Here is a 27,045-nt window from a genome sequence, read left to right on the forward strand (position 1 = left end):
GTACAAAAAACCGACCCTTAACCCATATCTCTTGTTAAAAATAAATATATAAACTGGTAGATTTGATTATATTTTAATTTTATATATATTATAAAATTATAAAATATAAAATACATTGAAAATTGAACGCAGACGATGTGGATCCCAGTGTGACCGCCTCGCGGCAGGTGTTGAATCAATGGATAGATTTCTTGTGCTGAACAGGAATGCTGTGGATGATAAAAACTCGAGCTCTTTAACATTTTGTATATTTTGCATTTTTATTGACTTTTCTTCGATTTTATGTATAAAACAATATCTCATCTTAATTTTTTTTGTTTGTTTTTTTTTTGTCGTTTTCATTTTCGTTCATTTCGAATTATTTTGCCGCATTTTGATAATTTAAAAACAATTTAATATAATAATGTGAACATTATTATGCATTTGCTTTCGTTACAGATTTTTCAAACATTCATGCAATTCACAACGCTCTAAAATGCTCTCGCTCATTGGCTAGTCACACACTTTCCATACTCTGTTCACCATTGGAACTAAAACGAGTATATTAGTTTTGTTTATTTTAAGAGTAAAGCATCGCGTTTTTACTTTAAATGTTAACGATCAAATATTATTTTAACGGACCTTTCTTGCAAATAATAAAAACTAAACTTTACTTATCATTTAGTTATATGTATGCGTGTTGTGTTTGTAGGTGTGTGTTATGTGTGTGTGTGTGTGTTTTAGTAGTGTGTAGTATACGATTCATTTTGGAGCGTCTCTTGATTAACATGTCTCTCGCTTAATTTCTTTTCTTATAAGTGGTAATATGATTTATTTTTTTTTGTTTCGTTGCGAAACATTTCTCACAGTTTTACAATTTAAAAAAGAGCGTTCCTTAGTGTGTTTCTGCCATCATCATCATCATCATCATATATTATCGTGAGTTCCAGTTTACAATGCAAACAAACTTGTTTGTTTTTTCGTAGGAATACATATTTGTATAAATTAATTTAAAATTATCTGGGGTATTTCGCGCACTTAAATATTAAAAACGAATTTTAACTGAATTTATCATTGAAAATGTTGTACAAAATTTGAATATTATTCATTTATTTCTCGTTTTGTATAGTTTATCTTTTTTTTAACTTTCTTCGCTTAGTTTATTTTTAGTTTTAGTTACAGTTTTGTTGGTTGGAAAAATAGAAGAATGTTTTTATACCAGTTTAGTTGAGGAGCAAAGCATTCTGACAATCAAATTTCGTTTGGGGCGTAAACGTATGGAAAAAACAAAAATATTATAATAATAATTAAACGAATTTCGCATTTAGTTGAATGAAAACTCCTGCTACCCCTCATCTTTGCTTCTACAAATCTTCACTGCAGTTTAATATGTTATGTAGTTGTTGTCGTGTTGTTGTTGTTTTTGTTGATGGCACAGCGTCAGTTGATAGTTCTTTTTTCTTCAGGTGCAATTTACATTTACATTTTATATCACAATTTGTTTTTATTATTATTATTATTATTATTTTGTAATTAACACATGTTTCTCTTTTCAATTTTTATTATTTACGCCCAGCAAAAAACTTGTTGAGCAATGTGTCAAGAATTTTCTCTGCTTCTTCATGTTAAAAGTGAGAAAAGTGAGTGATTGTTTTTCATTTTCAAGTTTTGGAAAATATGAAAGTTTTATAAAAGACTTCGGATAGTGCTGCAACTATTTAGGATGGTTAAGCAGTTGCAGCCATTCCCTTCAGTTAGAATTTTTAGTTAGAGATCTCAAAATGCGCTTAACACTCACGTTAAAGGAATGGGAAATGTTTTAAGTTTTTTTTTTTTTTAATTATTTTTTTTTTAACAAAAATCTTAAGCGCACATTGAGCTTGATGTGTCTAAGCAGAGCTTAAAGTTACTGTCAAGTACCATATAAGCAATTATTATATAGATTTTCAGTAGTTCAGCCAAACTGTATGGTATAAAAATTGTTTATAAAATAGCTTGATCACTCTCTTAAGCCCACCTAGGCACACTTATATTTTTGTAGACGTGTGTGTCTGTGTGTGTGAATTTGTGTGGTGTTTTGTATTTTAGTTTTTAGTTTTGGGCCCGAACAACTTCCAGACCCCGTCCATAATATAACTCAATTCATATGCTTTCAGTATTACTTGTTAAATTTGTGTTCAGATTATTATATATATTCTCATTTCTTTCTTTTTTTTTTACCTTTTTTGTAACAATTTCTGTTAATTGAAATTAAAACATATCAAAAATGTCAACAGCTTTTCTTGTTTGTGTTGTACGTTTTGGTTTTTCAGTATGCAAAAATTCTTAATTGATTATACATTTTTTAATTGATATACTTCGACCCAAAAAAACAAACAAATATATGCAACAACTTTCGCTTCTTTTGCTTAGTTAACAGAAAAGCACAAAAAAGTTAACATTTTTGGCGACAACTGGTTTCTTTTTAGTTCTTCAAATCTAACCAAAAAAAAAAAACTTTAAGTGTGTAATGTGTGTGTGTGTTGTGTGTGTGTGTGTGTGTGTAACTCGCTTAAAAACAATATGCATTCATGTTTTTGTTTTTATTTTCATAGTAAAAAATGTATAGCGATTAATTACATGTTCTTTTTTCATCTCTTTTTTAAATCTTTTTTATAAAAAAAGGTTTTTTGTTGATTTTTTTTATCTTTTGTTTTTCGAACGACTGTTTGGTTTCTTCTTCTTCTTCTTCTCGATTTAACAGCATTGTTATGCAATCATTTTTTCTCTTAACACAATTTCTGCTCTGCATTAAATTTAGACGGAATTTTAAGTAGTTTCTATTTGTTAACAGTTTTTAAAGTTCTTTTTGTATTTTCTATTTTTTTTTTTAGTTTTGTGCAAATTATAAATGACAATTTGCTAATTTGCTTATTGTTGCTTTTTGTTGTTCTGCTTGATTTGTATATATAAAAAAATTATACAAAAAAAAATGAAAATAGGGGAAAAAAATAAACACAATTAACATGTTTGTTTTTTGTTGCTGTTGTTGTTCGGCCAGGACGCCGCAACAGTTGCTGTTGTTGTTAGCAGTTCGCAGTTCTCAGTTAGCCACTAGCTGTGGCCGGCTCATAGCATTCGGCGAGGTCGCTGGGCCGCTGATGTTGCCGCATGCGCCGCTGCAGCAAGAGACTCTCACTGGGCGGTGATAGACCAATGCCCAAAGTGGGCGGCTCATCCAACAAATGCGGCGGCACCTGCGACGAGTGCGTAAAACGTCCAGAGCCAAAACGTCCATGTGCTGACTGCTGGTGCTGTTGCTGCTGCTGATGATGATAATTTTGATGTTGTGGATAATGATGATGATGGGCGCGTTGCATGCTTCTGGGCTGCTGTTGATTCATGCCACAGTTGCGCATGGGTGCATAGACGCAATCCTGTCGCCAGTTGCGTATCTGTGTCGATGGCGACGTTGAATGCTCATCTGAGGGCGGCGAACCGCCGCTGCTGCTCCCAGCGCTATTATGACGCAGCTGTTGCTGTTTAAGCGCCAACGACTGTGATGGTGCTGCTGCTGCCAACTGTGGTGGTGGTGGCTGTAGTGCACCCTTATAGCCAGCGGCACCGCCGCTGTGCGAGAAGCTGCCCAAATAGTTGCGCTGCTGATTGCCATAATGACCGCCACCACCGCCAGTGTTAAACGGCGGCCGATACTTCCGATAGCCACCCGTAACGGGAGCAGCACCATATTTCTGCTGCTGCTGCTGCTGCTGCTGCTCGGATTGGTGGCTGCGATTGCGCCAGTTCTCCAGCGCATGCTCCGGCCTGGGCGCGATGTAGCGTTGCTGCTGCTGCTGTCGCTGCTTGCGTGTGTACGCATTGCAAATGGCTGCTGGCGTTGTTGCCTTGAAAGCAGAGCCCGACAGCTTTTGATCATTCACAGGCGCCTCCTCCCCATCTTCTTCGTCTTCATCATCATCTTCATCACCGTCATCCTCATCATCATCTTCATCCTCGTCGTCTTCATCATCGTAATCGTCGTCCTCTTCATCGATGTCGGCGTCCTCGTCGTTTTGATATGCATCCAATGCAAAGTAAACAGTGCGCTGTTGATTATTGTTGCTGTTACTGTTGCTGTTGGTAGCAACTTGTTGTTGTTGTTGTGGTTGCTGTTGTTGTTTGCCAAAAGTCGTTCGCATTGTTGTCGCCTCAGCAGCAGTTTTTGTCGCATTCACATCATCATCCTTATTGTAATCGGTATCATTTTTGTGGTTTGGTGGGCACGTTGCTGCTGCTGCTGTTGGTGTTGGTGTTGTTATTGTTGCTGCTGGCACTGCCGCTGAGTTGACAACAATATTTGCAGTCTCATAAATTTCAGGTAGCTTTTCATTTAAATCACTAATACTATCCAATAGTTTAACATCATAATCATCATCATTATCGTTATCATTATCATTATCAGTATCATAATCGTTATCCTTCTTATCATTGCCAGTTGGCCGAACGCCGTTGTTGCCATACGATTGTGTTGTTGTTGTAGCTGTTACTGTTGCTGTTGTTGTTGTTGTTGTAACTGGTGTTGTTTGCACTTTGCTGCTGGTATTGGTATTGGTATTGGTGATTGTAGTAGCACTAATATCACTTGATGTTGTTGATCGTTGCTTTAGAACCCCATCAACAGCATCCTTCTCATTCTCATTCTCCTTCTTCTCCTTCTCCATCTTCATGGCCATCTCCTGCTTTGCTTCATCCATCTTCTCCTGCGCATTGTTGCGCATTATTGTTGATTTAGCAAATTCGTTTTGCTTTGTTTTTTCCATATTATCAATAATAAGTTTCTTCCTCTCCTCATCCTTTACCTCTACCTCATCATGCCCCTCATTCACCTCAACTTTAGCTTTCAATTGCTTTCGATTTTCAGCTTGCTCCTCCTCCTCCACCACCTCCTCCTCATCTTCGTCGTTTTCATCTTCTTCAGCAAAGTCATCAATGCGCTGCTGTTGCTGCTCGTAGAGGTAATCATCGCCCTCTTCCTCGTCCAGCTCGCGCCAAAAATGCTTATAGTGCTGATAGTCCTCACCCTCTCTCCCTCCTACCTCGTCCTCCTCCTCCACATACTCATCATCCATCTCAGCCTCGCTGCAGCTGCCACCATTGTTTTCCTGGTGATGATGCTGTTCCTGCTGCTGCTGTTGCAACTCACGCTGCTCCTGATAGCGACGCGTCGCCTGCGCCCACTCGTCATCGACACCCTCGTCGAGGCGTCCAAAGGCCTCCAGTGCGTCCTCATCGTCGTCATCCTCCTCGTGCACATTGAGCGTCTTAAAGCCGCCGCTGTTATTAAATATGCTCGAGGCATTCCTCGACGATTGACGACTGTGGCCAATGTTGTTGCCACCAGCAGCACTAATTGGCGCCGTCGACAATCGCCCGCCATAGCTGGACGTGGAGGCGGCAGCTGCAGCGGCTGCTGTACGCTGCGAGCGACTGCGCGTAAAATGTGCCGGCGGCTTTGGATTGTAATTCTCATCGCTGTAGGCATCCATGTAGGCCTGCGACGGCTGATAGATGTTCGGGCGCTCCTTCATATAGTCGTAGCGCATCGAGAAATGCTGCAGGATCACACGCTTCACGGCCATCGCTGATTCGGCAAACTGCGAAATTTCACGCGCCGACTGATGATTGCTGTGGATAGATTATTAATAGCCGATATGATATTTATATATATATGTTAAGCGGTAAACTTACCGTCGTATGTTGTTTGGCGTTTGCAGCGCCTTGTGGCGGCTCTCCTTCTTGCTGGCCGGTGGCTCCTGTTCGCACATGCGAATCCAGGTGTGATTGAGCACAGCTTCGGCGCTGAGACGCTTGGATGCCTCCTTGACCAGCAGACGGCAAATTAAATCTTTGGCCTCATTGCTGACATCATGCCATTCGGCTTCCGGAAAGGAGAAATGTCCTGTAAAATCAACAAATATATGAAATATATATGTGAAATCAGAGTTCATAATAAGATTATTTTATAATAATTACCCTCTTGAATGGACTCGAAGAGCAGCTCCTGGCAGGTGCGACAGTTTTCACCGCGATTCCAGCCGCAATCCTCGCCGCAGTTGCCCGAAAATGGCGGATAGCCACATAGCAAAATGTACGCAATAACGCCCAGGGACCACAAATCGCAGCGCTTATCATAATAGTTTGCCTCGCCCACAAACAGATCGACGACTTCGGGCGCCATAAACTCGGCGCTGCCGACCTACAAGCAAACACGGGCAAAGGCAAATTAAAAACAAAATTCCACACAAAACTCAAACTCGACATACTGGTGTCAATAGCTGAGGCGTGGCGGCTGGCGACGAGATGTCCGTGGTGAACTTGATGCCGGAGCCAAGATCGAAATCACAAATCTTGATTGGGCACAGCGAATCCGTTTTCACGCACAATATATTCTCCGGCTTGAGATCACGATGAGCAATGCCCTTCTTGTGCAAAAAATCAAGGCCGGACGCAATTTCTTTGATGATCTGCGCCGCCTCGTGCTCCGAGAAACAGATATGCTCCTGGATGCGAGTCAGCAATGGGCCGCCATTGATTTTCTCAAACACCAAATAGAATTTCTCATCATCCTCGAAGAACTCGATCAATTGCAAGATGCCCGGATGGCCGTGACAGTGATGGAATGTCTCCACTTCGCGAAAGACACGCGCACGCGCATGTCCCGGTATCTTATCGATAACCTTCACAGCATACTCCAGATCGGTGTAGATATTAACGCACGTCTGCACCGATGCATAGGCGCCCTCGCCAAGTATTTCCCCCGTCAGCTTGTACAGCTCTAAAAGTGCAAATGGAGATTGTCAGATCGCACATTAAACATACTTATATATATATATATATATATATATATATGGATATACCTTGAAATGTTGACGAGTGCAGCGAGGAACTGATGCGTTTTTTGCGTCGCTTCTTCTGCATCTCCTCCTTGTGCCGATTGAGCTCCGCCTGACGCTCCACTTCGGTCATATTGGGCGCTTCACTCGACTCGTTGCCGGACACATCTTCGCTGCTGTAGCGCGTTAGCTCATTCTGACCGTCTGCAATCAAAACGAAAACATATCTTTAATAATGCACTCAGCACATTTCAGCGATTTTCATCATCAGCACCTTTGCTATATTTCGTATTAATCTAAATTGATGAAATTAGCAATCGCGTCTCTGATCTTTATCGATGGAAGAGCAAGAGAGAGAGTGCGATTTTTATTGGTTGGTGGTGACTGATTGCAACTGTTTGGGTCAACGTTTAGCAGCGAACTGAAGCATTCGGCACAACTGCTGGCGACCCTTCCTTCTATTATTTACAATACAGATATGTTCGAGTATATAATAAGAAAACGAAGAAAAAAAAATAGTTTACACGCAGCAATATAAATATCACAATGCTTGTGCGATTGAGCTTTTTGAAACGTTATTTGAGAAAAATCAAATATGTACAAATTTGGGTTAACAGTTTATCATTATTATTATGTATATAGTGCAAGTTAAGTTTCCTTTGTCTTGCCCACTATTAACTGAAATTCTTAACAATTCCGCCATTTCTTATCATAATTTTGAGAAACGTGTAAACATATTTGTTTCGCTGTGCTGCCTCTTTCAACTCGTTTGAGTCATGTTAAAAATAAAACAAAAGGTTTTTTTCCTTTTAGATAAGTGTCGTTTGTGGGCGCAACTGGTTTATTAATATTATGATGAAATCCCTCTAATTCGATTTATTTTGAAATACAGAATTAGAAATTGCAGCATAAATATATTGATGATAATATTCAATCGATCATGTTTAGATTGTATAGTTAAGCTTAATGAGTTCTTTGTTGTATTTGCATTTGTATGCAATCAATATATATTGACAAATAGGCCTAAAAACACTCATCAATATTTGCTTATTCCGTTCTATAGTTCAACGATCATGTGATTTGATCATTTGCTATTCTTGTGCAGCCCTATCCAGTTGTGTGCATATAGTTGTGATTACTTGATTGGCACATCTGTCTGTCTGTCTGTCTGTCTAGTCGGTCGTTTATTTATTTTATTATGCGTCTCATCGTCAACAGCGCCGCCAACAGAGGCAACAGAGCTCTGAAGAGGCCAGGCCAACTACCTCTGGCGCTGAAAGTCCAACACAAATGCAACGATGCATATCAGCATTAGATTTATTACACACACACATACATACACACACACATACATACACACACACACACACCACACAGCGCACCCCGTTGAACTCTCTGCCTATGTCTGCATATGCCACTGATTACGAGTTGCATTTTTTGCAATTGCCTATTGGGTGGGCCAGCGATCTCTGTCGCTCTGTCTCTCTCTGAATAACTAACTACTCCTCCTACTTCGTCAACTCTCCTCCACGTTGGGCACTTTAAAGTGGCCAGACTGTAATATCTGCTCGCAAGTCCAATGCTTGCTATAAATAGAACATTGAATGCACTCCCGTGCCTCATTTATGACAACAATTAAAACATAAAAACGAAAAACAAAAAAGGAAAAGATACAAAAATACGTCGACGACTTCTCCTTGTGGATAATGATCATTATAATCATAATCATTATCATTGTCAGGCTTCAATTGACGCCGCTGGGCCTCGCTCTTTACTCAGTCAGTGCCCTACTCATCCTCCCTCATCTAACAGGTCGTTCGATCCTTGGTTGTGCGATTATTTTATATTTTATATTTTACAAACCAATTTTATTTTGAATTATTTCGCTCAGTTTTTGCATAGGGGCGACTTGTTTACGACAAGCAATTTGCTTTCTACGCAGTTGCGCCAAAAATTATGTACTCGCCATCATCCCATATCTACATATACATATACACATATATATATATATATATATATTTCTTTTTAAACTAAATACTGGGTTATTTATAAACTCCTCCCCTATGCATTGATAAAAGTTCAAAATAGGCATACAAATATGGCAAGTGGTCGCCGATAAATGTGCGCAAATATTTACTGCGTGTGTTGTTTGTTTCTTGCGGCTGAAGCCAAGAGCCGAAAGCACATAATCCCCTCCAATGGAACATCTGTTTTGTATACCCTTGCTATTCAAATTTTCTCGTCAAGTTTTTAACACATTGCACTCGACGTCGCCGAGCCTATAGAGTATATTTACTCTTGATCAGCATCACTAACCGATTCGATATAGCCAACTACGTCTGGCCATCTGTCAATCTGTTCTCAATTTTGTAATAGCTGAGCTGACTCAGTTTAAAAGTCATCTTGTTAAAATTTGTCCTTAGGAGCAATCAGTAGAAAGATAAGTTTTAAAGCCCTTACTTGTTTAATACAACTACATAAATGTGGAATACTCAATTTGATATTGAAAACACATAAATATCAAATGACAACACTGAACTAAAAATGGAAATATCAGCTGTTTAAATTCGGTCTACAAGGGTATATAAACTTCGGCATTCCAAAGATAGGCTTTCTTGATAGTTGCTGTTGTTGTTGTTAAGTTTTAAAGTGGAATTTTGATAAGCACTTGTTGCTGTTGGGTGTATTTGATTAATATTTGTTGTATCTCCATTTAACGCTAGCATACGAAATCATCGCAGGCCCAAGGCCCAAGGAAAATCTAAGCAATGAATTAAATTGTCACGCTTTCAAATTTACAGATTTTGTGAGATTGAAAACGTCGACAAATAGTGAAAAAGTTTCACTTCATTTGAGTATATTGTGTGAATAGCAACTAGAATTATGCAGTTTTTAGTTGATTTCTTAATGCTAATATCGCTCACAATTTACAAAAATATATATTGTTTTAAAGGTGTTAAGTAATTACTCAAACAGCAATATTTAAGTGCATTGAAAATACCTTAGCTGATTTATTCAAAGAACTTAGTTAACATCGTACAAATGATGATTAAAATGTTTTATTTCCAAGATAACTTTTCATTACTCATACATACAGCGTTTTCCCCACTCTTAAGCACTCAGATTAAATGGATTGCAAACTTTAACAAAAGGTTTAAACTCATAATTCTATATACATATATTATAAACAATTTCTAAACAGTCACCGATCGATCAATCAAGCTTATCACTTCCTTTATAATGCCTTTTTCGATCCACTATATACACATACAATTTCCTATGTGACCCAATTTCAATCTAGACATTTTCATTCTTCCGTCTAGTCTGCTACTAAATAATGCTGGCACAGACCAACAACTATTTCGCTAGAACGCAATACAACGCGGCAAACGTTGATAAACAAATAAATACTTTTAAATATTTAGACAAGCTTTCATTTTTATATGTGGTTGGGTGGGTTTTTCTTGTTCCGGTGCAGCAGCAGTGGGGCCAAACAAACTGAAATCTTTGCAGCATCATCATCTACTTTTTTCCCCTCCCCACACACACCACACACACACACACCCCACACACATCTTATCAACTAAGTTTAGACGTCATTTGTGGCTCGCATTGATGATCGTGTGGATGCGATTATAAAAATGTTGGCTCCTCTGTGGTTTTTATTGTGTCTCATCGCCATTGGCAAATGTTGGCTGTTGGCTGAACGCCCACCCGTCTTCAGCGATTCGCGTCATCCTGGGCTGCTGCCACGGCCCCTTCCCCCACTCACTCCCCGTCTGCCACACGTTTCTGACGCACACACGCACACACACATGCGTTTTTTATTAGCTGTGCGGCCAACCATTTGGTCTTATCTAAATTTAAATTTGGCCTATTTCTTGCAACCAACAACTGCTTGTTCTTTAATTCTTATCAATTACGTAAATTGAATTGTGGAAAGAAACAAAGACGACGCGTGCTTTAAGAAGAAATAACCAACAAAACAAATACAACTTTCCTCTTCTTATATTTAATGTATTTTTTATTGCTCGCCCGTTTCTTGATTTTTTTATATTTATATTTATACATATATATTCTTTTTTTTTGGCGCCTCGTGCGCCATTTTTTGCGCATTTCTTTTATAAATTTCTGCAAATCATTTTGTTTATTGAATACAATTTTTCTCACTCTTTATTTTCTTTACACAATTTTTGTATTTGCTTTCCGCAGCCAAATTGACTAAGATAGATTGTCAACGATTTGTTGACGAAAGGTTTTGACTAATTACAGGGATTTCAATTTGTTTTGAGTTATTTGTATTTAAAATGCCTCATTCCTTATTAATTGACAACTTGTGAAACCTACATCTATTCCATATTAGTTTTTCTATTCCCAAAGAAGCAATATTTAAACATTTTTTAGCGAATTCTTTTTTAGTTATTCGCAAAGAAATTGCAAAGATTTCGCCCAGCTATAACTATCATTAAGCTCCTCATTAATACTAAAACTAAAATATGTAAATTCTATTCTCTTCATACCTGCCTGCCTCAATCATAATTTTAATCCGTCGCAAGACATCGCCAGATTTCCAATTAGAATTCAAATCAATTGTGATGGCATTATGAAACACATTCATCGCATTTCATCAGCTAGCATTTAAAAAAGTCTTGCAGCAGCCCCTCAAATTCAAAAGTCTGGGACATTGTTTATTGCTTTGAATACGAAACCAAAGATAGCCAGAGAATTATTATTAGAGGTTGTCCGATTGACCAGCTCTTATCTGAGAGTCGAGTGATGTTTATTCCGTGTTGGAATTGTTTTTGAGCTCACTTGTTAACCACTTTGAACTCACCTTGATTGTGGTTGTGATCCTTATAATAATATACTATGTAATGGAACACATTGCAAAAACAATTTTTATAAAAATCGCCTGTTGTTTTGTTTAGCTTTGCTTTTTTTTATACATATATATATTTTTTTTTTGGTTACGTTAATTGGAAGCCTTAGAAAACTGAAACCACAACAAGCTTAAAAATAGTTTTTTTACATCTCTTTTTTTTACTTTTCGTCTGCCTTTTTTTTTTTTTGTTTTGTTTTGCACAAATCGTAAACAAGAGGGGGTAGAAAAGAAAAACAAAAAAGAAAACTTGTGTTGTAATTGCAAACTTTGCTTTGAGTCAACTCAACTTATCTCTTACGTATTTTGCCGGCCGGCAAGCGGCGATTGCGACGGGGCTTGGGGCGTGAGGGAGATGGAGATCGAAAGGGGAAAGAGAGGAGATGGGAGAGGCGTCTTTAAGTCGCAAGTTTTACTATCAGGTTCTGGTTCTAGTCTGGCTGGCATGTGCCTCAGACTCTATTTAAATTTATTGCGTCGTACTCTTTAAAGCTGTCAACGTATTTTTTTTTTATATTTTTTGTATTGCTCTCAAGCGAAAAAACAACTAACAATAAGAACAACAACAACAATAACGACGCACGAGCAAATTTAAATATTTGTACAACTAACCAAAAGAATAAAAGTAAAAATAAAGAAAAACATCGAAAGTTTGCCTGAGCACCAAAATGGATGAAAAACAAGACAAGATAAGTGTCGGATTAAGACGACTAAGCGATACTCTTACTTTTGTTGTGAAAATACCCCTTTTTCGAGAGTAAGCTGTTGCTTTTCAAAATACGGTTTTTTATGTCTGCTTTGTCATTCGACAAGAAAATACATATATACATACAAAAAAAAACAAAGCTGTTCGAATTCGTGCAAATATTTAGACAAATGAAATTAAAAACAAAAATGGAACGAGGCTCGAGTTTATTCCAATTTACAAGGCAAAAAGCTTGCACTTTTTACTCGTGCACACCTGATATACCCCATAGAACATTCACTTTTTTGTTTTTAGGGTGTACCAAAAATGCTGCCGGGCTATTTGTTCAACACAAAAAATATTTTCGCTGCTGGCTGGCAGTTGTATTCTTTTGCATTAAATTGCCAGAACAACTCTATAAACAAAACTATGCAATAAATATTTGCAAAGAGATTGCCTTCATGTGTGTGTGAGAGTCTACAAATAAATAAACACACACACATAAATAAGACTCATGCAAGAATTAATAAACTGCGTTTCAGAAAAAAAACACGCCATAAATACGCTATGGAAAAAAAATAAAAACAAGAATTGCTGTCATGTGGTTGCTTAAGAATTGCTAACTGAAACAGTTGTTGGTAAGATCATCCGCCGAGTGTTGTTGCAACATGTAGAAAGTAAATATTGCACACATAGTTAAAAGATAATGCATTGCACTCTAGCTTCAAATATGGCACAAACACACACACATAGTTTGTGTACATAACTCAGTTAAGAAGCCCAAGCAATGCGAAGAATGCGTTAAATACTAATAACCAAAATACTAGTCAAGAAACAGCCTAAAGAGAAGGTCGGCCTATAAAGAGTTTGGTGGTAGGTAAATAGCGAATTCGATTCCACGTTTCAACTATTTATTGCAACATTTTAATATTCGCATTGCATTAGGAATTAAATAAGAACTTTGATTTTGATATTTTATTATTTACAAATAAATATTAAATACTTGTTTGACGCATTTCTGAGTGCCATTTGTATGCTTATTTAATGTTTTATTTCCATTGTACGTACGCACTCAAATCCATATTAAATTGGGACATTAAACACAACTACTCTCTTTAATTTTAAAAACGTATTTTCGTTCCACAAAAATATTCTAATAGCACAATATTAACCCAATTTTGCCAAATAATAGCTGCTCTTAAAATTAATCAAATAACCATAACATTAAGCTAGTAAAAAAAAAAATAAACACTCAGAACTCAAAACAAGGTCAGACTCAGAAAATAACAAGTCAGTTAAAAATAAACAAGACGCGCAGACGACGAAAACATAAAGCATAAAAGAAGACAAAAATATCGCTTGACTTATATTTTCCGTGTGCGTGGGGAGAGGGGTCTCTGCACATAAGCAACGTATGTCTGATATCTGATTGGACTTGTGCGGCAATTTGTGCTCAAGGCTGTCTCAGGGCGTCTGCCAATTTTTAATTGATGGCCTTATCAAAGCGAAGCTGATACCAAAACAACAATCAAAAAACGAGAACTGCACTATCGAAATGAACATAAATTGAAAACAAATTATAAAACAACAACAACCTTGAAACGTTTTAGTTAAAAAAATAACAACAAAAATTGAGCAAAAAAAAGTCAAGTGTCATAAAACGTAATAATAATTAAGAGGTACGACGCACACAGAAGAACCAGTAAAAACAAGAACGAAGCAGTTAAAGAGCGACACAGAGAACAAGTACTCAAGATTAGCAAAGCGTGGCGAGACGAAGCACAGATAAAAAAGCAGGCGGCAGCACGAGGAAACAAATTGAAAAAACAAAAAAGTAGCAGGCAGCAAACAAATTTGTTTGTTATAAAAATTTGCACGAAATTTTATTAAAGTAAAGAAGATAACTCGATAACACAAGAAAGCTCCAGTTAGAAAATCAAAAAATTAAACGACCAAAGAGCGAGAGTGAAGCAGTGAAAAGAGAGCGCGTGCCGACAGAAAGGTTCTCTTCTTCTGCGACTGTTCTCGCTCTTTCTTTTCTGGTGTTACTTCATACCGCCCGCCGTAACAACAACAAACACAAAATTCACCCAAAAGAAGAAGAAAATTATTGCGCCGCCGAATGAAATTGTAAAAGCAAAAGTTGAATAAAAATGGCGAACAGCAATGAAGAAAAAAAAAGACCGCAACAACTAAAGTCACAGATTCAATGAATGTGAGAGAGCCTGCCTCTCTGTGCGTGTGTATGTGTGTGTAAAAACAAAAGCAACAACAAACTAAAAATGCATAATTATTATATGAATAACAAAATAAATACACACACAAACACATGAATAGGCCTGCCGGCGTCGCTTTCAAGGTCGAAATTTGTTGGAGCTAGCAGGGAGGTGGCGACACTGCAACGCTTGCCTGCCTATTTTGTGGGTGTGTGTATGAATGAATGGAAAGGAGAAAGAGCACACTTTACGCAGTTACTCACGCTCTATCTCGCTCCCTCGCTACTGATTAACACCTTGTCCGCCCCCAACTAGAGACACGTTGAGCCTGTTTGCTACAACGCATTTTCTTATTGGAATTTGACAGACGCATACATTTTTCTGACTAGATGATGGGCTGCTGCGGCTGGGAGTAAAAACTATATCGACTATATACAAAATGTCAAAATACACAAAATAAAAGCCAGAGCACATTAATGTAATTTATGCGATGTGTGTAAATAAAGAAGACAAGTTGTCAAATGTTCCCTTGGCCTGGTATATGTCTTATTTCTTTTATGGGAAATATAATAATAAAATTGTAAGAATATTTTGGTTTTTATTGGAGCACATCATAATTTTCCAATGTTTCAGTAGTACATTTTAACAATCACTAATGATTACTTCAGACTCTTACAGTTGATTTTTTTTTTTTTTTTTTATATATATGTATAGTTACAGCACTGCACAGAAAGGCATTGGCCCCTTTCAGGCTAGTTGTGGTTGGAGTTGCCATTAATTCTAATTGGAATTGCAAAAATTTGTTTACCGTTTGTTCTGTTGATTACAGCTCATGCATATGTATATCAGAATAATATCACATGCCATTTGTGCTTTGTGCTTCTTCTTATTGTTCTCTTTCAGAAAACAAGGGGAGGAGTAAATAGAAAATAATAACAGTAACAGCAAAGCAACAAGGAAATGCAATAGATCTGTTATGAACAACAATAGGAACAGAAGCAGAACCAGAAGCAGAGCAAAAATGCCAAACGACACAAACATAGCAACACACACACACACACACACAGATGCACATATAAATAGCGGAACAAAAGGCACAAAATAAATGCAAAAACCGGCATTTTAATCGATTCACTTCATAAATTTAATGAGATATAGATATGGGATATAAATATACATATATACATATATGTGCATGTTAACTTAAAGCAAATTCTATAATAGGTAATAATAAACGGCATTTGTATTCTATTCTTTATTTACCCAACATATTTGTTGTTGCTGCTTTGCTTTGCTTTTAGCCGCAACGCAATTTATCTAAGCAACGCCCGCCCTCTGCTCAGAGCTCAGTCAACGTCGTTGCTGCTGCTGCTGGTGTCGCGCACGTTTTTTTCTTTCGCTTTTGGCGTAGATAAAAAACTGCGCACACTTTTTTCTAGTAACTTTTCAACTAAATAGTATTTTTTTTTTGTTCCGCTTTTTATGGTCGAAAATGTTGACTAAACTTTGTATTTATTTAATGCACAAACAACAAAACGGCAGCCGTCATCTTTGGGATGGATGAAGAACAATTCGATTTCGATTTCGAATTTCGAGCGACCGTTGATGAATGAACCACGAATGTTGCCGAAAAAGCACGCGGAAAATCTGTAGATTCGAGATACTACTACTGCTGCTATGAGTCAGGGAAGGGGGTGGCGACGACGTGGGGTTCTTTTTTTCGTTAAATTTAAATTTTTTTAGTGCTGCGGACGCTGCGGGAAATTGGTTCTACATGTGTAGTGATAAAACCGAATGGTGAAAAATATTAAACAGAACAATTCTTAAAACACGGACGAAAATGTAGCCGGACCGTCGTCGCGCGGCGCAAACGAGGAAAGAAACAAACACGCGTCGTCGAGCTGAAAACGGCAGCAGCCCAAAACTACCGACGCGAGAGAGAGTGAGTATGAGAGAAGAGCGAGAAGCAGCAAAAAGCAAGAGAGCAAGAAGCACAGGGCTGTGCAAAACGGAGCAGAGTGTGACAAACGCATTTCTAATAAGAGAGTGACATGCCGGGCAGGCCGTCTGCTGTCTTGTAAAACGATGCGAAGTGGGAGGGAGAAGGGGAAGGATAGGCTGGGTAGTTATGCTGAGCTGTGCTCTTTGCACGTGCCAAAGAGAGGGAAAGAGAGAGATAGAGAGAGGTGGTGCTGACGTCGCAAATGTTTGTGCATATTTTATGCTTACGTGACTTTTGGACACATTATGATGGTTTAGACATGGGATTACACACACGTAACACGAATATTGCTCCTTCTTACATACGTAACGTAGATAGACATACAATTGGTCATACGTAAGCTTTTGTCGACTTTTGTTTACACAATATTTAACACAAGCATTTCTTGGCAATTGCAAAAGTCCACAAAAGCCGGAAGCGAGATACTAAAAGCCGGTTTAAGAATATCAAATGAATATGCGAAAAAAAAATTGCATATCTTAAATGTTGAGCAAATTGTTGTAGTAATCTAAAAGCAAGATATTGCATGTTTTCGCAATAGATATGATTATATTATTTTTAGGCATGTTTTTTCAGAATCTGAATCTGCTAGTTTAATACGCATTGACCCCCCACTAAGTAAACAATTGAGGAACATTTGCATGGAAAGTTTTTCATAGTGAATCAATTGAGAGAATCGATACTTTTGCATGTACGTTAGAGTGTACGTGAGTATGTAGATAAAAACATAAATGTGTAAAAAAAAGCAATACAAAAAAATGCAGCGTTAAAAAAAAAATAGCAAATAAATGCCGCGTGTGAAATTTGGCAACAGTTGCTATTTTTTTGGGCGTGTTATTGTGGAGTGGGATGCGGAAGATGAATGAGATGAGATGAAGGAAGATCGTGTTCAATGTTTAACGAATTTAAATTGCGTTCTATTAAAAATAATGAAATCTACATTACAAATACATTGAAAGAGGTTTGCCGTAACTGAGTGAGAGAGAGAGAGAGAGATACAAAACGAAAGAGAGCAGCGCATTTGACGGATAACAGTCGGAATGATGGAGGAGACTGACATAATCGCCACTGGCAAGCATGTTGTTATTTTGTTTTTATTTTGGCTGCGCGAGTAAACACTAAAGAGGGATAGCGAGAGGGGAAGAGAGAAATATATAGAGAGAGAGAGCAAGGAAAGCAACAACATAAGCAGCTGAGCAAAAAGCGACAGCCGCTTTGTCGCTGCAGCTGAAAACAAAAACAACGATAACAGCAGCAGCTGCAAAATAACAACAAAAGCGACAAGTGGTGGCCCCCATCACTCTGTTGGAGGGGGGAATCGGGTGAGCCGAAGTCAAAGAGAGAGAGAGAGAGCGCACCGATTGGATTGGGCTGCGCATTGAAAAAGACCGGTATGACCACGCAAAAAGCAAGCAGTAGCAGCGAATGAGAGAAAAGACAAAACCGAATAAGCAGACAAGCTTCCTCTCTCTACGTCTCGCTCTCTCTCTCTTGTTTGTACCTGAAATATAAGTGTGAGGCACACATACAAGCAAAACATCACGTAGGCTGCTGACGTGCTTTTGTTGAGGGCAGCGTGAAAAACGAGGTTAACGCAAACATCGACACACACACACACACACACGCATATCATCGCCTGATATGCGAAACGCGTTCAAAACAACAAAGTGGAAGGGCGACAAGAGAGCAAAGCAAAACGAAAGAAACAAAAACTACATTTAATGGAGCTTTGTTTAAAAAGAAAAAAAAGCAAAACAAAAACAAGCACAAGACATAAATTTGTGTTTAAATGTGGCTGCGATTTCTTTTCTTTTACTCAAAAAACATTACATTACGACAGCACAGCGTTGCCATATGCAAGAAAAACGTTGCGCTTACGTTCGAGCATCGTTACATTTACATACACACACACAGCAGGCAGGCCAAGTGTGTGTGTGGGTGGAAACAGGAGGAGAGATGTGCGTGAGAAGCTGCACGTACGCATTAATTTTATTCTTTTTGTTTCTGTTGTTGTTTTATTTACAAAATATAAGGCTTTCGCATGGATCTTGCAACAAACAACACCACACGGCGACCAACGCATTGCGGCAACCACCCACAAAGTGCTCAAAAATTTTTGATGACTCAGCTAACATTGTAGCAAAAAAAAAAATAAAACTTTCATTGCTGAGCAAATAAATTATTATTATAGGCTGTGCAACCAACGCCTGTCTCTCTGCCACTACCACACCATACACCCCTTCTCCTAAACGACGCGCTATTAACGACTACAATTTATACGCATTCAGTTAACTCGCTGATAAACGTGATTTTGATTGCTCATTTTTTTCGTCAATTTTGTTTTTTCATCATCCTCATCCTCTGTTGCTGCTGTTGCTGCTGTTGCTGCAGTCGCAGCGCGGTTGGGCGCTCAGCCGCAACACGTCAGCAGTAGAAGCCAGGCTCGAACTCGGTCAGCGCTCGAGTGGGTGAACGTAGGGGGAGGGGCTGGAGTGGGGTGCTGTGTGCGGAGAGAGGAAAAGAGAGAGAGAGAGAAGGAGAGCAGGCGGCCTCATCTCGCGCGCTCTTCGCTTTGTCTTTATGTTCGTTGTTCATTTTGTTTGCTCGCCTCGCTTTGGCTGTCGTTCTATTTTGGGTTTCTGCGGCTGCAGCGCCAAAGTGCAATAAACGTCATCAAGGTTATATGTTGCAGTTGCGGCTGCAGTTGCAGTTGTAGTTGCTTGCTGCTGCTGCTGCTGTTTTCAGCGCTAGTTTCGCTTTACAGGTTATTAACACTTTGATCCGTTTTAATTTGTTGTTAAGCTCTTTTCGCTTGTGTTTGTTTGTTGCTCACTGTTTGCACACCAGTTTTGAAAAGCTCGCACTATGAATCATTCATGTATTTATTGCCTTGCCTGCTCCCTCAACAACAACAACTACTCAACTATAGCAACATCTGCATATGGCCATCTCGCTCGCACATATCTATGTTATGCATGTATACCATTAAAATGCAAATGAATTTCGTCAATTTGTCAATTCCGGAAATAAGCCTCGCCGCGCAGCTAACCCAAAAGCTACGAAAAAAAATATATAAAATAAAAAAAATTCATTTCACGCTGCTGCCCACACAACTTCTCCTCTCTGTCTTTTTCCCCCTCTACCCCTTCAACTAGACAATATTCTGAGAAAGTTTCTTCTGGGCAGCTGTTTATATGCATAAATGCATACACATTTACCGTCGCTTGCTTCCAGATGTTTATGGATCTACAGATACTGTGCGCCGCAGAGAGAGAGAGAGAGAGAGAGTGGGGGGAATGCACTCACGTTCTATCTTATCGCTAGCACTGTTTTTGCTGTTTACTCAGCTCAAGATAACCCAATAATTTATCACTTTCCAATATTTTCGTAGTTGTCATAAAGGAAATTCTTAATTGGAAATACACATAGATAATGCAAGCGCTACTAATTAAATTTATTCGGGAATATTGTTGAATCTGTCTGATGCTCTCATATGCATTTTAAATGAAATTCACTTACTTATAAATTTCTTAAATGTTTTAAAAATGAGTATGAACTCTTAAAAAAAAAAATACATAATATATATATAAAGTTGAATCACACATTAAATTTAATTAACATATTTCATATAAATATATATATTTTTTTTTTTAAATTGATGTTAATCAACAATGTCACGTGTTTGTTGTACCATAAGTGAAATGATAACTGCATTAATTATTATAAGTATATATATTAATTATATTATCAACTTTAAGGAAATATCTTTTGCACACTTATTTTAATGATTAGCAATAGGCCTAATCAAACGCTAACGTGCAACAATTAATGCGAGAAAAACAACTGAAATGCAAAAAAAAATAAGATGTACTTAATAACTAAAATAAATCCCTTGAGGATGCCCAGAGCAACAAAAGCAACTAAAAATCCATCTATACATATACATATGTATGGGAATGTGTGTGTATGTGTGAGCTAGGCACATGTAGAATGTTCTAGGAATAAGGCGAGTTCAACATTATTCAATGGATTGTTGCCAGGGGCCCCAGCTGTTTAACCGAAGCACTAAAAATACAGCATGAAAATGTATGTGGCTGTGTGTGTGTATGTGTCTGTTTTCCATTTCTATTCCACACACACATCCATACATACACACACACACGCACGCACGTAATCAAAGGCAAGTGCAATGCGTTTCCAGAACATTCATCGCAACAACAACGAGAAGAGCGTTAGCGGCATAGAAAAGGTAACGTCAAAGCGGAAAAAGAAAACGAAGAAGAAGCAGAAAAGTAACTAACACACCAGGCAGGGTAAAGGGATGAAGGGCACTCATATGACCCCATCTCCCTCACTCTTTCCTATAGTGCAGTGCAGGGCACTGCAGCTGCAAAATAAAAGTTTGAATGCACAGTGGAGCAACAGTCGATGCGAATGCATTGAAATCAAATGGACAAGGGAAAGCCATAAGAGAGCGAGAGAGAAGGCGCGCGAAAGAGTGTGGAGAGCCAAAGGAGTAAGAAAATATAAGAAAAAAAAGAAGAAAAAACTTGAAATTCAACACTCACCTGATTGACTTTGGCTGCAGCTGTTGTCGGTGTTGCTGCAGGAGACATTGCTGCCGCCTACGCCGCTGTCCGCGGAGCCGCTTGCGTTGTTATTGCCGCTACTGCTGCTGCTGCCGCCGCCGGCGCTCTGCCGCAGCGACGCAAACTCCTTTGCAGCAGTAGTAACAGCAGCAGCTGTTGTGCTGGCATTTTTCTCCTCTAAAATGCGTTCAACCATCATTTTTTGGCACTCTTCTCACAGTCTTTTCGAGCAGAACTTTTTTTTCCGGTCTAACAGCTGCAAATGTGTCTGCAACCCGCTTCCGCTCCCTCGTCGCTAATAAGAAACAATGTTGACGTCAACGTCGCTGTTGCTGCGCTGCTGCGATGTTCTCTTCTCGCTCTCTCTGCGCCGTTTAGATGCTGCTGCTATTGTTGTTGTTGCGCTCATTCAAAATGGTGGCTGTTTAAAGATTTGTCGCTGCTGCTGCTGGCTGCTCTGCCAAGAAATTTAGTTGTGTGAATTTGAATTCTTGCCACTGCAGTGTTGCTATCGATGATGTTGTTGTTGTGCGGTCGGCTTCGTTGCAAATTGCGCAGCATCAAAAATTGTCACAGCAAAATACAAATTGTCATCCACTGTGCTGCAGCAGCTGCTCTGCTCTGTTGACGTTGGCTGCGCTGCTCGGTTGTCGGTCGGTTGTTGTTGGTAGTTGATGTTGTTGATGGTGTTGGGTACGGATTTTCTCATCACATCGGCAAAGCGAACAAAAAAATTGAATATTTCTTCTTTTTTTATTTTTTCGTTTTTAAATGATTTTCCTTGGTTATTCTTTTTCTGCTTTTCACCTTTCCTTTGTGGGGCTATCTTCTATTGGGCTTGACTGTGTTTGTTGTTGTTGCTGTTGTTGTAGTAGTTGCAGTAAAATTTTCTATTGATATTGCAAAATTGTTGTTGGTTATTGCCTGGGACTAACTGTTGGTGGTGTTTGGTCGTTGTAGCTGTTAAAAATTTTCTGCTGGTTACAACACAAAAAAAATCGCTGAAATAGCGGACAAAAGCCGTTTTCTTTGCGTTTTCGCTTTAATTTATCTCTTCTAGCTACCGATCCATTTTTTAACGTTCGAAGATGATTTCCGACTGAATAAAATTAGCGATGCATCACCTACAACTAATCGAAACATCGATATATTTTCAACAGTTATCGATGTTATATCAATGCTGACAAGTTAAACTCGATATTTAATGAAGGCGAATTAAACGTATTGAACAGGTTTTATTCCAACGATACTGAGTTTTTTCTGTAATGTTTTCATATTGTGTATCAAATTTGGTTTCGCTGATATGCATTTAAGTTCTATCACACAAATGCTTACCGAAACTGTAAGTAAGTTCGTTAAGTGTGGAGTGAATCTGTTATTTGAGTGGTAAACTATAAGTGGACCACTTTCCAACACATATTTAACGCTCTTTGAATTTAAAACTGCGCATGAATATGAAAAATAATCGTTTTCGCTGAAATCACTTTTATAAATGCTGATAACGCGCCTTTCAAGTTTCTCCGATAAGATTTTATGATATGCTCCGCCCCAATTGCAGCCCGCCTTGTGAAGTGGGTGGAGTCACAACCATTTCGCAGCCACCAATCAGATTTATCAGAACCTGCTCAAATGACAGCTAAGAAAAGCGCCTGCGTAAATCAACAAAGCGCCAAAGAATAGTTTGCTTTGAAACAATTGCTCAGCATCAGCTGAAGTGTTTCCAAAATTTAGTTTCTTTTCGCTTCGCATTAGCAGCGCTACAAATAGTATAAACACAGGAAAAAACAAAAAAAAAAGAAGCAAAAAACGCTCGCAACTTTTCTCAATTATCAGTTGTAATTGAATCTTTCGGTTGCAATGGCCGACGATAATCTTGGCCAGGGCCAGGGCCAAATTAACGCCAAGCGTGCACGCATCGCTGTCACCTCAAAGATTGCCAAACCAGTCGAAGCAAAGGGCTCCAATCGGGTGCCCAAATGTGCCCGTTGCAGAAATCACGGCATCATCTCCGAGCTGCGAGGCCACAAGAAACTGTGCACCTACAAGAGCTGCAAGTGCGCCAAGTGTGTCCTCATCTTCGAGAGGCAACGCATTATGGCTGCCCAGGTGAGCGCCCCTCATTCACAGATCCCCTTCTATCCTATCTTTTATCAAAGTAGACTTTTTTATTTAGAAACTAACTGGCAAAAAGTTAACTTAAATTGCCAAGAAAATATCAATCTGAAATTGAGTTTTTTCTGTAGAGCTAAAAAATATAGAGCATATTTTGGATTCAGGCATTTTAAACTTGTATATTATTATTATTTTTTCATTAATATTGTTTTCTACATTTTAAATTTGTAGCCAATAAATTTTAATTTTATTAATTTCTGTGGCAAGAAAATGTCAAACTGAAATTGAGTTGTTGTTTTTTTTTGTAGAGCTAAAAATTTAGATTTTATTTTGGATTCAGGCTTGTTAAACTTTTGTATTTTTTTTTTTTTATTATTATTGTTTTGCACATTTTAAATTTCAATTGTTTTTGAGTTGTTTTTTTTTCTGTATAGCTAAAAATGCGGTTTAAAATTTGAATTGAACTCGCCTTTTTAATTTTAAACCAATTAATTTTAATTTGATTAATTTTCGTGAGTTATTATTTTCAGTAGTCCTGAAAGAAGGGCATTTTCCACTTATATATTTTATTTTATTTTTTGAACTATTACTATTTTCTACATTTAAAATTTGAATTGAACTCGTCTTTTTAATTTTAAGCCAATTAATTTTAAATTTATTAATTTTTGTGTATTTTATTTTTTTAAAACTATTACTATTTTCTACATTTAAAATTTGAATTGAAATGAATTCTATTTTAAACCAATTAATTTTAATTTATTAATTTCAGCTATATTTGTTTAAGGTACTGGACATTTAACAAATTTTTCTTTCATAAATAACTTTATTTTGAAATGTTCTATATAAACTTTTAAATTTTTAATGTTTTAGAGTAAATAAATAAATGATTGCTGTACCAAAACTGTTCAAGCCTTTTTTTTATGTTGCTTTGCACTTATTTAGCTAATCATCTTATAAACTAAAATTAATTCTTATTGTTTATGAAATTGTTATTCGCTTAAATATTAAAATTTATTTTGAGTTCCGTATTATTTCACATAGATATCGAAATGAATTCGATTTCAATTTAAAGATGTTTAATCTTGCTCGCTGATTGATAGCTCTTGCTATAATTATACGCCTTGCCACCCTTTCAGCCTTGCTTCATCTTGTTGCAAGTGGCATGTGGAACATACGCCTTTCACATAATAATAGTTATTATTCTATTAGTATTGTCTTTAGATTAAGCATCGCATTGCTCTAATTTGAAAGATAAACAATTCCTCAGGCAATCTTCCCCCTCCACGTCCAACTCCAACTCCACGTCCAACTCCACCTCCCCGGTTAAAGACAAACAAATGAAATACGAAGTTCTGTCCAGATTTGTGTTTAGCCTGCTTCTGGTGCTGGGTTTGGTTAATGTTCTAACTGATGAGGATGATGATGATGATGATGATGATGATGATGGAAAGTTGTCAAAGCGTACGAACAAATCGACCAAAAATATCCGCTTACCAAATGTTTACACAAGTGTTGCCAGGATTCGTATTTCAAGCGGGGGAAAACTGAATGCGTCTTTCTTGATTCCATTTAAATTGGAGATTTGAAATCGCTGTGATTTCGACTGTTTGTGATTTTGATTGTTCTCTAAATATAAGTCGGAATGCTGAGATTAGTTGGAAAGCTCTGCCTTTAAAATTGTGGTTCTTATTGCTATCGGAAATCGATATTTATCGATATTTGCGAAACGGAGGCAGCTATCTATCAAATGAAGTAAGCTAAACCCGGCGTAGACTGGAAATTGTATTCCAAATTTAAAGTCTCTAGCTCTGTTCAAATAGACAGACGGACATGGCTGGATCGACTCTGTTTTTGATCTTCATCAGGAATATACTATATACTTTATGGGATAGGAAATGTCTCTTTCTACACAAATGGGTTTAGGGTAAAAATGTATTCCCAGCTATAAAAATAAATCAAAATAAATTTTAAAAAATAAAAAAATAGAATTACATATTTCTAGAGATGAAATTTGGAAATTTGTTGATTATTTTTACACATTAATAATAATCATTTATTATACCAGTTTCTAGAAATACTCGATCTACTTAAAATATTAGTAATAATTTGTGGAACTACGTAAAAATATCAAAATCCCATTCCAATTCACTCAATTACTGATTGATTATATTTGGTGTTTCTGGATTTGAGAACACCCTCTCTGCATGCATACGCTGCTCGTGTGATGCCCAAAGGAATTGCTGTCCGTTGAATTGTTGTCTGCTGTTTGCACAACGCAAAGTCAAACAGAGTTTGTGGAGAGTCGCCTCCGACACTTGTCGCATATTAATTTCAATTGGGCGAATGCCATTTGGCCATCGTTGCAGGTTGCCCTGAAGCGTCAGCAGGCGGTGGAGGATGCGATTGCATTGCGCCTGGTGGCCAATAAGACGGGTCGCAAAATCGATGCACTGCCGCCGGGCAGCATTTTTGGTTTAACAGTGACACAGCCCAAGGAGCAAGAACAGCAACTGCAGCCAGCGGCGGCAAACGCAGATGTTTCGCAGGAGGAGCCGCTGGAGGAGGAGTCGCCGCTGGCGGCACAGGCGCAACTGGAGCCGGAGGCATTGGTTGTGCCACAGGATCTGAGTGGCAAGCGACGCGAGCAGGTCTCCCAAACGGCCATCGATATGTTGGCGCAACTGTTTCCACAGCGCAAACGATCCGTGCTGGAGCTGGTGCTCAAGCGTTGCGACTTGGATCTGATACGCGCCATCGAGAATGTTTCGCCGCCGGCTGAGCAGCCATCCGTTGAGCAGCTCCTGCAGCAGCAGCAGCAGCAGCAACAGTTGTTGCAGCCACCGCTGACGCCAACGGCGCCTGCAACGCTGCCCCAATCCTTGCAGCTAGCTTGGCCGGCACGCAGCAGCGCCTTCAGGCCAGTCATCGCGGAGCAGGTAAGCCAATCCACACCAGCTTTTTGGCTGCTGCCCAACTGAGACTCGTTTATTCCCCGTGTTTTGCAGTTTGCCGGCAAATCTTCGACGATTTGCGCGTACCCCAAGTGGTTTGTGCCCCTGTCCTTTCCGGTCACCATGGGCCACCTGTCCAATCTGGCGCCGCGCTGCACACTGCCCAACTGCAACTGCCTGGAGAGCTATCAGTTTCATTAGCAACCCTTTCCTTCTGCTGCAGAGTATATCAATTGGAATGCTCACTTCAAAGTAGCAATTTGCAGAAATTTCTTTTCAAAAATGTTATTTTTTCCTAAAAACCCTTTTCAAATATACCTAAAATTTTTTTTAAATTTTTCTAAAGAAAGCATTTAATTTTAAATATTATTATTTCTGAATTTCCGATCTAAAACAAAAATGTACTCAATTATTATATTATTATTATTTCAATTATTGCGGAAAAGTTTTCTAAACGCTTTTCTTGAGAATTCCATTATTTTAGCTGTTTTTATCCATATTTGCCGAGTTTATGATTTCCACACAAAATATATCAGAATATAACCGAATAAATGTAGTTTTTATATAAGATTAGCTTTAAACAGCAGCAAAATGTGCTTCAAATCAGAGATGATCTAATAAATAGCAAAAGTTGCAAAGATATTGGAAATGTTTGGGAAACCAGTCGAGATATATACGTGCAACATTTGGTGTCTCTTTTGTGATATTTATGTTATTACTTTTTATTTGATATTATTTACTTTATTTCAACTTTCTAAAT

General features: G+C 38.2%; 2 protein-coding genes across 3 annotated transcripts; one reads left to right on the forward strand and one right to left on the reverse strand.

Moving 5' to 3' along the window:
* Nucleotides 1–398: 398 nt before the first annotated feature.
* On the reverse strand, nt 399–22,323 carry LOC6564249 (probable serine/threonine-protein kinase MARK-C). Of its 2 annotated transcripts, none has more exons than XM_043215078.1 (6): nt 21,202–22,323; nt 6,876–7,055; nt 6,282–6,793; nt 5,992–6,214; nt 5,707–5,917; nt 399–5,643 (listed from the first exon to the last, which is right to left on the reverse strand). In XM_043215078.1, exons 1-6 carry the CDS (start codon nt 21,419–21,421, stop codon nt 3,066–3,068), a joined length of 3,924 nt encoding a protein of 1,307 aa, XP_043071013.1. In that variant the 5' UTR covers nt 21,422–22,323; the 3' UTR covers nt 399–3,065. The 2 variants fall into 2 exon arrangements, with proteins under 2 accessions (XP_043071013.1, XP_043071014.1); XM_043215079.1 differs by lacking the exon at nt 21,202–22,323 and adding an exon at nt 15,895–16,507.
* Nucleotides 22,324–23,014: 691 nt separating this feature from the next.
* Nucleotides 23,015–26,499, forward strand: LOC6563714 (doublesex- and mab-3-related transcription factor A2). The gene is made up of 3 exons (XM_001990335.2): nt 23,015–23,328; nt 25,701–26,270; nt 26,340–26,499. The coding sequence occupies exons 1-3, from the start codon at nt 23,080–23,082 to the stop codon at nt 26,484–26,486; spliced, it is 966 nt and encodes a 321-aa protein (XP_001990371.1). The 5' UTR covers nt 23,015–23,079; the 3' UTR covers nt 26,487–26,499.
* The last annotated feature ends 546 nt before the right edge of the window (nt 26,500–27,045 follow it).

This window comes from Drosophila grimshawi, unplaced genomic scaffold (genome assembly GCF_018153295.1).
Source record: "Drosophila grimshawi isolate 15287-2541.00 unplaced genomic scaffold, ASM1815329v1 contig_311, whole genome shotgun sequence".
NCBI lineage: Eukaryota > Metazoa > Arthropoda > Insecta > Diptera > Drosophilidae > Drosophila > Drosophila grimshawi.